At 46.4% G+C, this 17,432-nt stretch overlaps 1 protein-coding gene across 1 annotated transcript in view; it reads right to left on the bottom strand.

Moving 5' to 3' along the window:
* Positions 1-7,764: 7,764 nt before the first annotated feature.
* Positions 7,765-17,432, bottom strand: part of LOC119967141 (cytochrome b5 reductase 4) — a 251,919-nt gene continuing 242,251 nt past the window's right edge. Inside the window, exon 16 of the mRNA XM_038799281.1 lies at positions 7,765-7,828. Coding sequence (XP_038655209.1) covers positions 7,780-7,828 — 49 coding nt within the window. The 3' untranslated portion in view covers positions 7,765-7,779. The remainder of the gene's footprint in view (positions 7,829-17,432) is intronic.

Genomic DNA, 17,432 nt, shown 5'->3' with positions numbered 1-17,432 from the left:
ACATTTTCACCCAGAGGATGGTTGGAATCTGGAACTCACTGCCTGAAAAGATGGTAGAGGCGGGAGCCCTCGCATTATTTAAGAAGCATTTTAGACAAACACTTGAAATGCCATGGCATACAAGGCTACATACGAAGTGCTGGAAAATGGGATTAGAATAGAATCATAGAATTTACAATGCAGAAGGAGTCTATTTGGCCTATCGAGTCTGAACCAGCCCTTAGAAAGAGCACCCTACTTAAACCCACACCTCCACCCCGTCCCCGTTATCCAGGAAGCTCACCTAGCCTTTTTGGACACTAAGGGCAATTTAACATGGGCAATCCGCCCAGTGGCGGACTGGGTCTAAAAATATTGGTTGCCAGGAAACAAAGGGGGCCCACCCACAACTACAATGCTATCATTTAATTTTCATAACAAATAGATAAAAGTTTCAAAAAATACATATGGAAAAAAGGTACAATTAAAATTTTTGTGGAAAAAATGTGTATTTCTTAGTAATTACAGTGTACATGTACTGTACATATTACTGGCAGTAGATACCAAATGTAAATACACAATGTTATAATTGAATTTTTTATTTATTTATTTAATTTTAAGTAATTGGTTGATATTTTTAAATAGTTTACTGCACAATTTACACATTAACAGATAGTTCAAAAGCACAATAGAGCATTGCATGCAGTCCACTATATTAAGAGCAATCGTTTGTGTTCGCTCGATGATTGTGCGAATCTGCCAATAATTGCATCCAATTCATCTAACAATTCCTTTTCAATGGATAGCAACATGTATGATTCCAAATTCTCCTCAGACAGCGAATTTCTTAACCTTGTCTTTATGATCTTTAGCTTTGAAAATGTCCTCTCACATTGGACTTGAGTAACTGATAGTGTGCAGATGACTTTATAAAGTTCATAAAGATTATCATATGCCTTGTCATGAAGTCTGTTGGATGCCAGAATATTTAGTACACACAATGGGCAAGTGCTGCAAATTTTGCAATTGTTGCAACTGGAATCCATATTCTCACCATCATTAAGCAATAGCTTTAATACATCAAAGTTTGAAGCAAAAGAAAACAATTCCAATATTACTTGATCTTTGCTGATTTGTGGAAACAGCTTAATAATACCTTGCAATGCTTCATCTTCAAGGCCCTTCTCTGCAATAGTTTTAAACTTTGCTGGGTCCAAGCAGGACAAATCTTTATACAACTGTTTGATTTGTACAAAGCATGATTCTAGTGACTGGACAATGCGATCCATTATTAGGTTAAACACATTTACTTGAAAATCAGCTAGAAAATCTGAGGAATTTCTTTCATCATCAATAAGCTAATCTGCCATTCTTTTCTTCTTCCTCTGCCTCTTCACTGGCAATGCTGTTTCCAACGCATCAATTTCCAATGTTTGATTTTCATCCATATTCATCTGTGAAATCCTGTCATTACATTTATTTACAAATTCCAAAGCCTTGCTGTGAACGTTATCAAATGTTCTTGTCTGTTCCTTCAACTTTGTTGTAGCTGAATCTACCAAACTCCATGCAGTAAACATATCTAAACCACTTGTCTGTAGATAACTTGATAACGGGGTTGTAGTTTCAAATATATACAAGTAAGTAAATGCTTGTATGTTCATATGTTTTGGTCCTGTCCAAAGCTAGAGGAGTACTGGAAGGAGGTTTCTAGGGTAATTTCCAAGGTGGTGCATGTAAAACTGGACTCGGGTCTCCGGGAGGCCATATTCGGGGTGTCGGACCAGCCAGGGTTGGAAATGGGTGCGGAGGCAGATATCATAGCCTTCGCCTCGTTGATCGCCCAAAGGCGGATCCTGCTGGGATGGAGAGCAGCCTCTCCACCCTGTGCCCTGGCGTGGCGGGGGGACCTGTTGGAATACTTGACCCTTGAGAAGGTTAAGTTTGAACTGTGGGGAAGGATGGAGGGGTTCTACAATTCATGGGCATTATTCATTATGCACTTTCAAGAACTGGATAATATCGAACGTTAGTTGGGGGGGGAGTGGGTGGGAGGGTTGGGGGGTAGGGGGCTGTGTATATTAGGGATGACTATAGGTAATCCCTGATTCCTTTTTGTCATTTGTTGATGTAAACATGCGGGCTGATGTTTGGGGTTTGGTGGGAGGATGGGATTCATGGGTTCAAATTTCACCTTCTCCAGGGTGAAGAACCCAAGCAGCTCCCCCCGCCATGCCAAGGCACAGGGCGGGGAAGCTGACCTCCACCCAAATATGACCCACATACGAGTAATCAGCAAGGCAAAGGCTAAAACACCTGTCCCCGCACCTGCCCACAACTCGGGCCGGTCTGACACCCCGAAAAAGGCCTCTAGGGAACTGGGCTCCAAGTCTACATGCAACACTTGTGGTGATATGATTTGCATAGCTGTCTGCCATTGGTGCAGAACACCGGCTTACCATTGGCCCTGGTCGGTCATGTGCCTCTCGACCGATTGGTTGAGACCAGTCATGTGACAGCTCTCTTGGTCGAGAGGCTGAGTTAACCACGCCTCGATACCAAGGTATAAATAGTCGGAACGCCAGTCGGTCGTCCATTTTATTGTAGACAACCGCAGGGCTAAGTTCTAGCTTATTAAAGCCTAACTTTTGTATAGCAACTCGTCTCTCGTGCAATTGATGGCTCATCAACACTCCCTGAGATTACATTAAAAATCCCCCCCCCCCCAATACCTTTCCAGCTTCGGGCAGGACCAAAACATCTGTACAGGGTTTGCAGGGCCCCTCCACACACTGCTTGCAGACATCCTCCAACCCCTGAAAGAGCCGGCTCATCCTTGCTTTTGTAAGGTGCATCCTATACACGGTCTTCAATTCTATCGTGCATGAGATTGAGGCGCAGCACCTCGCACCACAACCTTCTTCCATAACCTCCCCCAGCACTTCCTCCCACTTAGCCTTAATCGCCTCCATGGTCACTTTATCTCCTCCAAAACCTCCCCATAGATTGCCAACACCACCCCGCTCTCCGACTCTCCTGCGGACAGTGCAACCTCCAACAGCGAGGGGGCCGCGCTAGCAGGAAGGTCAGAATCTCCTTCCTCGCAAAGTCTCGGAATTGCAGGTACCTGAACCCTTCCTCCTGCACCAACCTGTACTTTTCCCCCAACTCCTACAGCCTCGTAAATCGTCTCGCCAGGAACAGATCTTTCATTACATTAATCCCCCTCTCCTCCCATCTCTGAAACCTTGCATACTGCCTCCCCAGTTCTAATCAATGATTCTCCTTAATCGGCATCCCCCGACCCAGCCCCAGCTGAAAGTGCTGTCTAAACTACCTCCAGATCTTCAAAGCTGCAACCACCACCATCAGACTTCCCGCAACGCCCTCAACCCCATCACCCTGCATGAGCTTTTTCCATCTTGACCCACCGGGACTTCCCCCGCGCCTCACCTACCCCCCCAACAACCCAACCCCGCACCGTCTCTTCATTCACCGTCCAGTGATAATATAATAAATTGTGAGGCCCAGCACCCAAACCTGTTGTCGTCTCTGCAGGACCACCTTCCTAACCCTGGCTACATAAACAAGGTGACCACCTTGTCCACATCCTTAAAAAAGACTTGCTAGAAAGACCGGAAGGCACTGAAACAAAAACAAAAATTGTGGTAACACATTCATTTTAACTGCCTGTACCCGGCCCACCAACGACAGAGGGAGGTTGTCCCACCTTGCCAAGTCGACCTGCACCCTCGCCACCAAACTTGTAAAATTATACCTACGGAGCCCCAGAGTCACGCGCTACCTATACCCCCAAATACCTGAAGTGGGTTGCCACCCTAAGAAATGGCAGTCGCCCCCCGCCCCCACCCCACCCCCACTCCCACCTCCACTCCTGGCTGGGACACCATAAAATACTCACTCTTCTCTAGGTTTACTTTATACCCCGAGAACAACCCGAATCTTTGGAGCAGCCCCATTATATTCCCCACCGGCGTACTCGGCTCTGAGATATACAGCAGTAAATTGTCCGTGTACAAGGTTATCCTATGTTCCATCCCCCCTCTCACTGTCTCGTTTCACAACCCCAAACTCCTTAGAGCGATGGCCAATGGCTCTATTGCAATGCAAATAGCAGGGGGGACATAGGACAGCCCTGCCTAGTATCCCAGTGCAGAGTAAAGTACCCCAAACTTATGTTGTTTGTGCAAACATTCGCCATCGGTTCCTGCTAGAGCAGCTATACACATGCCGTCAGTCGGCCCAATCTTAAATCTCTCTAGGACCGCCATCAAATACTGCCACTCTACCCGGTCAAACGCCTTCTCCATACCTAGTGCCAGCACCACCTCTGTTTATTTTCCCTTGACCGGCGTCATGATCAGATTTAGCAACCTTCTAACATTTGAGAACAGCTGCCTACCCCTCACAAACCCTGTCTGATCCTCTCCTATTACCTTCAGGAGGTACCCCTCCAAACTTTCCGCCAGCACCTTCGCCAATATCTTGGCATCCACATTTCATAAGGATGTGGGCCTATACAACCCACACTCCGTCGGGTCCTTGTCCTTTTGTAACAGCAGGGAAGTCTAAGCCTGTACCAATATTTGTGGTAATACCCCGCTGCCTATCGCCTCCTCAAACATCCCAACATCAGCGGCACCAACCTGTCCTTCAATTTCTTACAATACTCTATGGCACACCTCCGGTCCTGCCGTCTTCCCTGATTGCATCCCTCTGATTACCTCCTTTACCTCCTGTTACCCCACCGGCCCCTGTCTTCCTCCCCCAACCTTGGATAGTCTAATCCGTCCAGAAACTCCCTCGTTTCTCGCTCCTCTCCTGGTGACTCCGACCTATACAACTTCTCGTAAAACTCCTCAAAACTTTATTAATCTGCTCCGCAGTCACCATTAATTTCCCTGTCATATCCCACACATAGACTGCCTCCCTCACCGCCGTCTCCCTCCAGAGCTGACAAACCAACATACCCTGCCTTCTCCCCATATTTACCAACCTCTCCTCTTGCCTGCCTCAGTTGGCACACTGCCTTCCCCGTGGACAATCGGTCAAACTTTGGCTGAAGCTCCTTCTTCTTGTCCACAAGGATCAGATCTGCCTCTCCAGCATACCTCCTGTCCACCTACAACATCTCTATCAATTTGTGGCGCTCCTATTCTCCTCCTTGTCCAACTTAGCCTTAAACGAAATTACCTCTCCCCTCACTACTGCCTCCAGGGTCTCCCACACTACCACCTGCAACACCTCTCCTGTACAATTAAATTCCACATACTCCTCAATCATCTTCCCAACCTTATCGCAGGAAAGCCGGTCCCATAACAACTCCGCCTCCATTCTCCACCCCGGCCTCTAACCCATCCCCCTCTCCAAGATCACATCCACCCAATGCAGCGCATGATCTGAGATCACCATCGCAGAGTACTCCGATCCCTTGACCCCAGGCAGTAATGCCTTTCCTACTACAAAATAGTCTATCCTCTAATACACTTTGTGCAACGGGGAAAAATAAAATACTCGTGCTCCCTCGGATGCAGAAAGCTCCACCTCCAGAAACTCCTCCATCTTTCTCATGAGCCCAGTCAGTATACACTAACCATTGCCACCAACCATCCCTCCAATGCCCCCGTCACAATCGCATACTTATCTCCCTGGTCCGCTACCACCTCAGAGTGGAACACCTGACTCACCCAACCCTTCCTGTGCCTCCCCTGGTCCTTGACCCTCAGGTGATTCTCCTGCAGCATTGCCACATTAGTCTTTAGGTTCTTTAAGTGCACAAATACCCTCAACCATTTTACTCGTCCCCCCAAACCCCTCAGGTTCCACGTTACTGTTCTGAATGGGTGTCTCTCACGCCCCTCCTATCCTCCATTATCGTAACTCCGGACCCTGCCCATTGGGCCTGGACAGCCCCTTCCCTTTGTTGCCATCGAACCCCTCCCCCACCCAGAGACCCAGCCTTCACCATCTTTCCTGTTGCCGGGCTGACCCGTTCACCCAACGGGAAACCTTCACTTGTCCCTTTCTTCCCAACGGCTGTTTTCTGGTTCTTCGACATCCCCCTCCTTCCTTATGTCTTCCTGCACCAGTTCATTCAAAACCTGCTCAGGGACCGGGCATTTAATTCCAAAAAACCGAGCCTCAAGCAGGAGCAAACCAATGTGTGACATGCCCACCCCCCCCCCCCCCCCCCCCCCCCCCCCGAAAATCCCACTCCCAGACGAATGTTAACTGGAAATTCTCTCCCTGTTTCCCTGGGAATTCTAACCCTTTTCTATCAAAGGGATGAGTTAAGGTCTCTCTGCAGATCTCCAGCCTTTCGGGGGTGACGTTTTCTCACAACATGAAACATTGGGCAATAATGGGACATTCGGGATAGTTTTCCAGATTTACACCAGCTCCGAAGAGCCTTGCCTGACCATCCATATCAGGGAATTTTAGAGAAACCAACTGGAGTTTTCTAAAGTCTGTCGTGGGCAGATGTGACTTCATGATGGTATTGTTTTGTGTGCTGCGCATTCTGAAATACAAACAGTGATAAAACACTTACCTCAACTCAACAGAATAAATTCAATGGCTGTATACATTTGCATTTAACTTTAGACCATTTTTTTTTAACCAAGCACTTTTCTGGTTCTACTTCAGGCATTTGTTTTTGATCCCATAGTAATAATTTTGAGGCAAGTCATGTATTTATTCCAGGACAACAGCCATCCCAGAATTTCTGTTTTCTATGCCGACTCAGGATCTTGTAATAGTGAGTAGTTTTGTACCCAGCTATGAGTGAATTGTCCTCTCGACGGGTAACACGTCTCGCACAGGATCTGATTTTCACACTGTTGTCAGTAAACAGCAACATCATCACCATTTGCTGCTCAATTTAGAAGTTTGCTCTTGTCTCCTTCTGATCAAGCGCTAAGAGTATTCAGATGAATGCACAACCTAGATAAGGAATTTTAAAAAAAAGTTTATTAATTGGCTTCATCAGTAAATTGAAAATAAAAGTGTATTTTGTACTGAGATTTGACTCAGTTATTCAGTGTTGTTCCGGAGTATTTGTGTTAACCTGTTATATATGTATGAGAGAGTGAATTAATTATGCTCCTGTCCAATAAACCAAGGAGCGGAAAGTCAATAGGCAGAAAGGGGAAAGGGACACAACACAGGGGTTCAATCTTTTATGTTATCTCAGAAATAATGGGATTTTCCAAAGGAAACACACAACATGTGCATTTGCAACAGAAAAGCAAAGGGCAGGTATTTCTCTTCCACACTCTCCATTTTCCTCCAGGTTCTTTTGTAGTTTGCCTGGAAATAAGGGTGTCACAAAAGGTTGCATGCAGCCATTGCGCCGGGAGCCTCTCAGATTGAAGGGTCTGAAGAGGACAAGCAGCAAGCCAAGGGAGATCTAAAAAGATAAGTGGAATCTTTGTTTCAAGCGCAGGCGGAGATGTTTTTGCCGGATCAGGGCCTTATGTCCAAAAGCAACAATGGGGAGGCACAGAGGTTGGAGGCCATCACCTTTGGTACAAGCCTCTCAAATCCAAGGCTTTGTTCTTGAATTCCTCCAGTCTGACTAGATCTCTGCGCTCCTTAAATTCTGGTACTTCTGTGTACCCCCAATTTTCATTGCTCCACTGTTGGCAGACATTTCTTCAGTTGCCATGGTTCTAAGCTCTGGAATTCCCTCACTAGACCGCCTGTCCTCTCTACCTTTTCCTTCTCCTTTAAGATGTTCCTTAAAACCTACCTCTTTGTCCACGTTTTTCATCTCCTGTCCTAATAATATCTCCTGATGTAGATTGGAGTCATGTTTTGTTTGAAAACGCTGAAAAACACATTGGGATATGTACTATTGTTTTCATTATGTTAAAGCAATCTTTTATTTAAGTTCTTGACAGGGTCAGATCTACATTAAAAGGCACATTGGGAGTAGGATGGTGACTTGAGACTAGCTTTCTGTACCCGCATCTGGAAAAGTGCCACGTTCAATTCCAGCCTTGGGTGACTGTGCGGAGTTTGCTCATTTTCCCCGTATCTGCATGGGTTTCCTCTGGTTGCCCCAGTTTCCTCCCACAGCTCAAAGATGTGTAGGTGAGGTGGGGTTATGGTGCTAGGGCAGGAAAGTGGGTCGAGGTAGGGTGCTCTTTCAGAGGGTTGGTGCAGACTTTATGGGCCAAATGGCCTCCTTCTGCACTGTAGGGATTCTATAAAATGGCGCAAGTTTTGCTTTGGGAGGGCAGATGCGGATTGAAGTTGGGTCCATTGCCCCTTGGACACAGAGCAGAGGCTGCTATAGGGGCTGTCAAGTGCTGAGGCTTAGCAAGCTGTTTGCTAAATATTAGATCCTCTAGCCTTCACCCCTCTCACCCTATTACCTCACACATTTCTCATGCCCCATACATGTCAATTCATATCCCCCACCCATATTCTTATAGCCTCCATGGCAACGCATGCTCCCATCCATCATTATGGTCCCTAATAGTCTCCATGCCAACTTAATGCCAACCCATACTAACCCACGATCATCGCGCATCATCCTTTGCCCTTCTACCCTCCATACCTGTAACCATCATGGGTAGATCTCATGAGCTACTTTGAGATAAAAAATAAAGTTCCAACTATTTATATAAGCATATACAGCATTAAACATTCCATTCATGAAAGCCCATTCAAACCTATAAGAGCTTTGGGCGGCATGGCGGCACAGTGGTTAGCATTGCTGTCTCACGGCACCGAGGACTTGGGTTTGATCCTGGCCCCGGGTCACTGTCCATGTGGAGGTTGCACGTTCTCCCCGTGTCTGTGTGGGTCTCACCCCCACAACCCAAAGATGTGCAGGGTAGGTTGATTGGTCACGCTACATTGCACCTTAATTGGAAAAAAAAAATTGGGTAATCTAAAAAAAAACTATGAAAGCTGTTTAAGTACTTAATCGCTTGTCAAAACAAATAAGTTTGAATTCATAATCCCAAAACAAAATAACTAATCCTTTAATAACCACTTTGAGCTGTCAATCAAACTGGATTTACAATCCTCTTGTTGGAGTAATTATAGATTGTGGAGAGAAACAAACCATTAATAATGATACAATGATAGCTCTTGGAGTAATGTCAATAAACAGATATTATAACTAATGAAACTGATGGAATTTATTTTTTTTAGTCAACTGCTTCTAGTGTAACTATTTGGATTGGATATTTGCCATTGGGCAAAACCTTAACTGCCCAAAGGTTCTTGTGTGTAAATTAGTCAAATCTTTTAAAAGTGGCATCAAGTTATGATCCTGACATCATTTCACTCCCTTCTGGGTTTGACGGGAGCTGGTTTGCAGGCAGGTAGGGTGACCCGGGGGTTTGTTTGGTAAGTAATTGTCACCTGCCGCTAAGTAATTAACTGCAGTTTACCCTTGTATTCTATCTTTAACAACTAGCAGCTCTACTTTGCAAATTAGCGGAAACTGGTCAGAGACAAGCAGATGAGTGCACATTGGCACACGCTTCTTCAATGAAACTGAGCATTTAATAGTGAAACTGAACCAGCTATATCCAGGTGAAAGGTTGGTGCAGACATCTCTTCCTCTGTAAGTGTGTTTTGACTGCTTGATAGATAATTGTCAATTTCTTGGGTTCACTTGTCTTGCACTTCAATCACCGTCAGCTACACTTTCCTGCTGTCAGTCTTCACCATGGCATGGGAGCTGTTTATGTAGTTCTACCATGCACCTTTGATGAAGAATGAGAGGAGCAGCAGCAGAACCATCAGCAGCTCGGGGAGGAGTAACAGCGCTGGCTGCCTTCCCTTCATCCATCATCCTTCTTTTGCAAGTGAAAATGAAACAACGTGTCAGTGCCAATTTCTGCAATCTATCAAGGTAATAATAATAATCCTTATTGTCACAAGTAGGCTTACATTAACACCGCAATGAAGTTACTGTGAAAAGTCCCTAGTCGCCACATTCCAGCGCATGTTCGGGTACAAGGAGGGACAAGTAAGAATATCCAAATTATATTCGGGACTTGTGGGAGCAAACCGGAGCACCCGGAGGAAACTCACGCAGACACAGAGAGAGCGTGCAGACTCTGCACAGACAGTGACCCATGCCGGGAATCAAACCTGGGGCCCTGGTGCTGTGAAGCAACAGTGCTAACTTCTGTGCTACCCATGTCTTGTGTCAATTCAAATACGACATTGTGCCAAGGAAATTAATGCTTTTTTTGTGTGTTGAGTTGACAATATTGATGAATTTATCAGATTCCGTTTCTGAGTCCAAATGCCAATGTGTCAACACAAAGACAGAAGGTAATGTTACTACATGACTACATGTGATAAAGGAGTTTGTGAGCTTAAGAAAGGATTAGGAGAGCAAAGAGGGATATGAGAAAGCTCTGGCTGGTAAAAGTAGAGAAAATCCCAAGATATTCTATAAGTATATCAATGGGAAGAGGACAACCAGGGAAAACGTAGGGCCCAATAGGGACCAACGGAGAAATCTGTGGGTAGAGACAGAGGAAATTGGTAGGGTATTGAACGAACACTTCACATCTGTCTTCATCCAAGAGAATGCGGAGGTAGATATAGAATTCGGGGAGAGAGGCTGTGAGGTTCTTGAGCAAATTGTCATCAACCTCCATACTTCATCATATCTGTGTGCAAAGTGACCTTGAAGAATAATGAGGACATCGGCCATGTTTGACTCCAAGTTAACTGTTGCCAGCAGCTTTTTTAAGTTCTTTGAAATTTGATAGAAGAAACAAGAAAGTGAAGACCAGCGACTGGCTCCTCAGGCTTGTGCTGGGCCTCACAGCTTGGGACTTTCTGGTTACCAATTATCTTGATGTTTCAAATGTTTTGAAATACACTTCAGAATTTTGTTTCAATTTTAAAAGGGCAATACTTTCCTCAGTATAAATCATCATCTTGACCCGAGATCTTTGCAGACCCCCTTTTCTTCTTTACAAGTGACAGGTCACAGCCAAATATTATTTTGCCCTTTCCCACACGGGACACCTAATCATCCTTCAATCTGGAAAAGTTATTAGGAGGATGGCAATGCAGTTTCTTGTCTCCTTTAAAAATTTCCATTAGGCCCTGTGCCCACTACAAGCACAATCCCAAGCTCAGTCTCTCTGGAAAAAAAACCTCTGGAAACCTCAGGACAATGTAAACGGGATTTTCCACTCCCTTTTGTGTCGGGCGGGTTTGGAAGTACGAGTGGAAAATATTCGAAGAAGGCCAAAGTCACATTTCATGTCGATGAAAAGGCAGGAAGCAATCATCTCCTCCTCCTGTCAGTGGCGGGCTGCATTTCCCACTATTCAAGGTTGGGAAGCTCAATGTGATGCATTCGGAGATCATTATTGGGCTGACATGCTGGAATCATAGTCCCATGTCACATGATGCACCCACGGTGACGTGATGTCAGAACAGTGCGATACACGACTGGTCTCAGTAAATATGCATCTGGTGAGAGGTATTGAGAGGGAGCTCGGAGGTGAGTGCAGCATTCAGGGTGTGGCTCCTCGCTCAGAAAGTGGGGGGGGGGGGAAGGGGGGGGGGAGAGGAGAGTGCTGTCATGGGTATCTGGGGCACACCTCAGTGAAGACTGTTTCCTCGTGTGCTGCTCACTGTGCATTGGATTGGCAGATCATCAAAGTGCTGAGATGATAGCGGGGCGGTGAAGCCGAGGCCACCTGCCAGTGATACAGCGGGGAACCCCTGCCTGTCTTTTTGTATACAAAGTGCTGCGCCATGTGGCGTTAAAAGCCACCATTGCCATCGGCACGCTCAATGCCACTTTTTACACCTGACATTGGATTTTGCCGACATCGGAAAAAATCCCATCATAAGTGACCACCCCTTTTCAGTTGACCATTGTGCTGGGGAATTGTGCAGGTCCTATGTGCAAGGGTCAGGAACATCGACCATTATGGGTGCAATTTAAGCGCCAAGTTGCACCCGGCACAGATCCGGGCACTCCGGTCAAATCATGGAAGAGCCTGAAATTGGGATCCGCGAGGCGGCAACCAGTTCACGATCTAACTGGCCCACTCCTGTTGCTAGGTTTCGGATGCCGCCCAGATATGGCAAGATACCAACTGACACCAATTAAGGGCAATCTGTATCTGATGAGTGAGATGTAAGTGCAATCTAATGGCCTCTGGATGGCACTGCCAAGGGCTGGGGCCTGAGTGGGGCCATGCCCATGAAAGGGGAGATGCGGGGGCGGAGATATGACGGGTCGGGACAGGTGAAGGGCAGATGTAAAGGGGCCTCCTTAAGTTTTGGGGGGGTGAAGGGTGGGGTCTTGAAAGTGGGGAAGGCTGGTAAGGGGGGTGGGAGTCATGAAAAGAGTGGCCCCATAGCGGGTGTGTGAGGTAAGGCCCATGTTTGAGGGAGATGACATTGCCATGGGTTAGGGATGTGGGGGACCCTGAAGCTCACTTGGAGATTGGAGCACTCTTTCAAAATGGCAGCCTGAGCACTGAGGAGCCAGTCTCACGTGGTTCAATCCCCACTGCTGAAAACATTTGAAAGTGTGATCTGGCCCGGGGAAATACTCCCCAAGGCCCAAATTATCCGTTTGGGAGATTATGAGTGGGGTTCTCCATCGCAGGATGCCCGGAATGCATTCCTCGATGGGCTGGAGAATAGGGCATTGGGTGCAGCGCCCAACGTGATACTCCAAGCCCCCGCGGGTGGTGTGAACAATGTCTACGATGTCGTAATGACTCATTTGCATCTATTTAGCGGGCCTGGCACTATATGCTCTGACCTCCTGTGGTTCTTCGGTCCCCGTAGCTGGCAATCATGTGGACGCGCATCACTTGCGCTCTCTGTGGTAAACCACTGTTACACCTGTATTATGTGATGTAAGGTAGGACCTGTACTACAGGTTCGCCGGTAGCCCCTGCCTGCTGGCTCCGCCCAGTAGGAGGAGTATAAATATGCGTGTCCTCTACGCGGCAGCCATTTCGCCAGCTGCTGTGGGAGGCCACACATCTTACTGCAATAAAGCCTCAGTTGTATCCAACCTTAGTCTTTGTACAATTGATCGTGCATCACTCTCCACCAGCATAGCCCTGGTGTGGTAGACATCGCGGTGGGCAGTTGCCACCTTGGCTCACCACAAAGTCCACCACACAAGGGCCACGCTAGTAGAGACCATTCAAGCATTATAGCTGCAATACTTACCTTGCAGCTCCAGGATTCCTGGAAGGAGAGCAACTGTGCCAGGTGCATGCCATTCATAGCTCTCGTGTAGTGGTCTGTGATTGACAGCTTCTACAAACCATCTGCAGCTTTGATCCATTCATCCGGGGAGGCGGTGGTGTAGTGGTACTGTCACTGGAGTAATAATTCAGAGATAGAGGGTTCGAATCGCCCCATGGCAGATGATGAAGTTTGAGTTCAACAAAAAATATGGAATTAAAAGTCTAATGATGACCATGAAACCATTCGCAATTGTGGTTAAAACCCTTGGTTCACTAATGTCTAAATCGGACTTCCTTACCCGGTCTGGCCTACTTGTCACTCCACACAGTGATACAGTTGACTCTTAACTGCTCCTCCCCCCCCCCCACGGAAATGGTCCAGCAGGCCATTCAGTTCAAGGGCAATTAGGGTTGGGCAACAAATGTTACCCCAGCCAGTGACGCCGACATCCCAAGAACAAATTTTTAAAAATTAAAAATCCCTTGACAGTTCAGTAGCCTAAGTGGTGAAACCCCAATGTTTGGACACATTGACCACATCAAAGAGGTGCAAGTGCATTCCAATCACTCAAGGGTGTGATTTACTACTCTTACCTCTCACGTCCTGATGGAGGTATCCCCCTTGGCCTTTGGCCCACTGCCAGGTCCACCTTGACAGGCTCACGTTTGATGAGACCATTTGTAATCCCTGCCCACGTGATTCCCGACCTTGGGGACAGCAGAATCACGGAGGGCCTGAGAATAAGGCACCAGGCCTGCTAAATTAATTTACATCCTCCTGCTGGTGTCTGGTTGTGAACCGCGATCCTATCGCCAACATGCGATCGGATTGGGACACACCGTCAACTGGCGCCAATCCCTATTTTGCGATTCTATTCCGCATCAGGGACCCCGATACAGGCAGCGGGCGATGGAGAATCCCCCTTGTGGGTAAATACCAGTGTGGACCTCATGGAAAGAGCCGATGGGAAGCACCCTGCCAAATCCACCTGAAAGGGCACTGAGAAGCTTTTCCGTTTAATCGCGCACTATGGGTGGGATTCTCCCATCGTCCACGCCGGAATAGCGCCCGGCGTGGGGGCGGAGAATATCCATGTCCCGCGCGAGCAGTCGACGTGGTGCCGGCCGAGCCAAGGTGGGCCGCCGTGCACATGCGTGGCTATGCAATCTGGCTAGCAGGGCCCCGCCGGCAGCCAGAGCTGCGGAATGCCCGCCGGGACTCTGCTAGCCCCATGGAAAACAGAGAATCACCTCGCACCTTCGAGGAAGTGATTCTCGCCCGTTTTCCGGCGAGTCCCCAGAAGGGAGAATCCCGCCCCATGTCTTCACTAACAAAGAGTCTCTTGGTTCCATTTTCTATCTAGTTGAGGGAAAATTGTGCTGTTCCTGCTTTGTGTTCTTGCCGTGTATTCCTGCCCTGTCTTCCCTGAGAATTACACACAATGGGGAACGTGCAATTGGAAAGCGACGTTATGGCATCATCCACCAATATTGTTGGCTTCAAGCAAAGCTACTCCAGATTTTACATGAACACTACTTCATGTTGTATTCTACATTATAATTAAAGTTGAAATTGAAGTAAGTCTGAAATTGCAGTATCCTGGTAATAGTGTTGATGTTTTTCTATAGTTTAGATACCCACAGCTGTGTTTCGCTTTTCTCTTTTGAAGGACTAATTTTACTTCTTTGACAATGCCTGAAAAGAGATGCGAGCGGACAACTGCTCGCTATGCAGCCCACTTAATTTTTCAGCCCATTTTCTTTAGTGGAGAGGATAACTGGTGAGGTGTATAATTGGTGTCTGTCACATGATCACACCTCCATCTAAAGTCAAAAATCACCCTCCTCATTCAATAGTTTTCTTTATTTTATTGTGTTTTTGCTTGTATGGGCCTCAACTGTGTTTTTAATCCTTCATCACTCGCTTGCTGCAAATTCCTTCCTTGCTTTTTTTACATTTCTGTACCATTTCACTGGTTGTCTTTTTATATCACTTAGCAGTGTTATTGAGCACCTTGCAGAGTATTTAACTTCCTCTATATCGATCTCTCCGCTTCCCATTTTACCTACCGTTTTATTTTCAAAATGCCTATTTATGTTCAATCTGATGGAAGGCATGATGCACCTTTTCCATTTACAGATTCTGGCTCATCCATGTTCCCCGCTCTTCTTGCTTTTATTTGTCAGTATCCACGGGTCAGAGCAAATTCCCATTACAGGAAAGGGCATATACGTGTCTCTGTTAAAGCTCGGATGCTTGAAGAGCAAGAAATAGCTGAGAATTGTTCCCGACCAACTGATTTCAACCATCATTTTCAAAAGTGGCTGCGAACAATCATTGCACAGGAGCTGGGTTGCCGGCCATCACAGAGGTAGGTAGTCTATACTGTCATGTAAATCAGAATCAACGTGGCCTCCTCCACTAGTTTTGATCATCTAAAGGGATCGGAGAATATTTTTACAGGTTTCATTTCCCTAATTGGCTTGGGCTTTTATTTGGCTTTTTCCTTTCTCCCAGGAGATGACATGATTCTGGGTGGGTAAGGACCGTGTATATATAATGAGCCGTGGTGGTCCCTAATTTGTCTTTATCTGTCTGACATTTACGTATGTTTGTCGGCTCACAGCCACCGTCTCTCAGATACCAGTTATTGATTAAGCATTGAAAACTGAACCTGTGGTTTGTCACCTCTTTAAGTCAGAACTGTCCACTGAAATCAGCGCCGACACAGGATTTGAGGGGTAAGGTTCCATATAATAATCTTTATTATTGTCACAAGTAGGCTTCCATTAAGACTGCAATGACGTTCCTGTGAAAATCCCTGAGTTGCCACATTCCGGCGCCTGTTCATGTACATAGAGGGAGAATTCAGAATGTCCAATTCACCTAACAGCATGTCTTTTGGGACTTGTGGGAGGAAACCGGAGCACCCGGAGGAAACCCACGCAGACACAGGGAGAACGTGCAGACTCCGCACAGACAGTGACCCAAGCCGGGAATCGAACCTGGGTCCCTGGAACTGCGAAGCAACAGTGCCAACCACTGTGCTACCATGTTGCGCTATGGTAAAATAGGTTTGGCTTTTTTTTTTCTGCATCAATTTTCTCTGTTGTCATTATGCTTCTGTTGTTAAAAGAAGCGGTGTTCTGCCAAATATGCAGGCCAACATTATGAAAGTGTACTCTGAAAGAAAATCAAGAGGGAATTTTGGGCGCATGACCCTCGTGAATTTTAAATTTTATACAGATAAATAAATAAATTGGGCCTGAGTCGAATATCTCAGACAAGAGCCTATTAGTTAGATGTTCTCCTGCACCTTTAAGCAAAATCCTTCATGGTGCTCCAACCTGCTGCAAGTGCGAGCTGGGAACGGCATGGGAACGGCATCTGGAATGTTACCAAATGGTAGGATCAACAGTGTATCACCTTAATAAATCAGCTTTCAGGATTGAGAAATAAACAGGAAGGACGGAAAAGGAGGGCCTCAGAGCTAAATAATGAACAAAAAGAGAAACAAAAAGAAGGGTACAACTTTTGCATTAAGAGAGGGGACAAAAGAGATCGAAAAAGTAAGAAAATTCTTAAACTTGGCACATTTTAGGATCTCCCAACAACAATTCACTAACTGAAGGAATGAAACTCCACAGGTCATTCTGGACCAAGGAAGTTGATTGTTAATTATTCAAATTTATCATGTTGTGAAGAGGGTACTTAAACTATTAGCTCCTCGACTTAACCTCCTGTGATGGGCTCATAAGCAACTAATACTCATCTAATAATACAATTGGCTGCACTGAAGATCAAAAAGACCAAAGCTGAGATGTGGGACTCTGTATGGAATTAACGTTAAGTGAGTGGGCACTTGGGAAGAACCATCATGAATACCAATTTCCACCCTTAGCTAACCTGAGTATGGCAACTATATGACTGCCACACCAAGTATGAATCGATCTTTTAGTTTCCCAGGAACTATGTTGTTTCTGATGCACCTCCAATTGGACTCGAGTCATGAAGAAGTTCCAAATATCAGGCTTTAATGAACTAGTTGTGTGCCCGGCAGTCAACTTACAGAGAAAGGCCGACTGCCGGCTGCTACGGGTTCTTATACCCTGCCTTGTAGGAGGGGCTACTGGCCTCTCGGCCAATCGGCGAGCAGTCACATGACTGACCTCAGTGAATTGGCAGAGAGACACATGACCTGCCTGAGCCAATGGGCG

The sequence above is a fragment of the Scyliorhinus canicula genome, chromosome 6 (assembly GCF_902713615.1).
Source record: "Scyliorhinus canicula chromosome 6, sScyCan1.1, whole genome shotgun sequence".
In the NCBI taxonomy this organism is placed as follows: domain Eukaryota; kingdom Metazoa; phylum Chordata; class Chondrichthyes; order Carcharhiniformes; family Scyliorhinidae; genus Scyliorhinus; species Scyliorhinus canicula.
The sequence above is the reverse complement of the archived record's forward strand: the minus strand, read 5'-3'. Positions and strand labels throughout refer to the sequence as shown.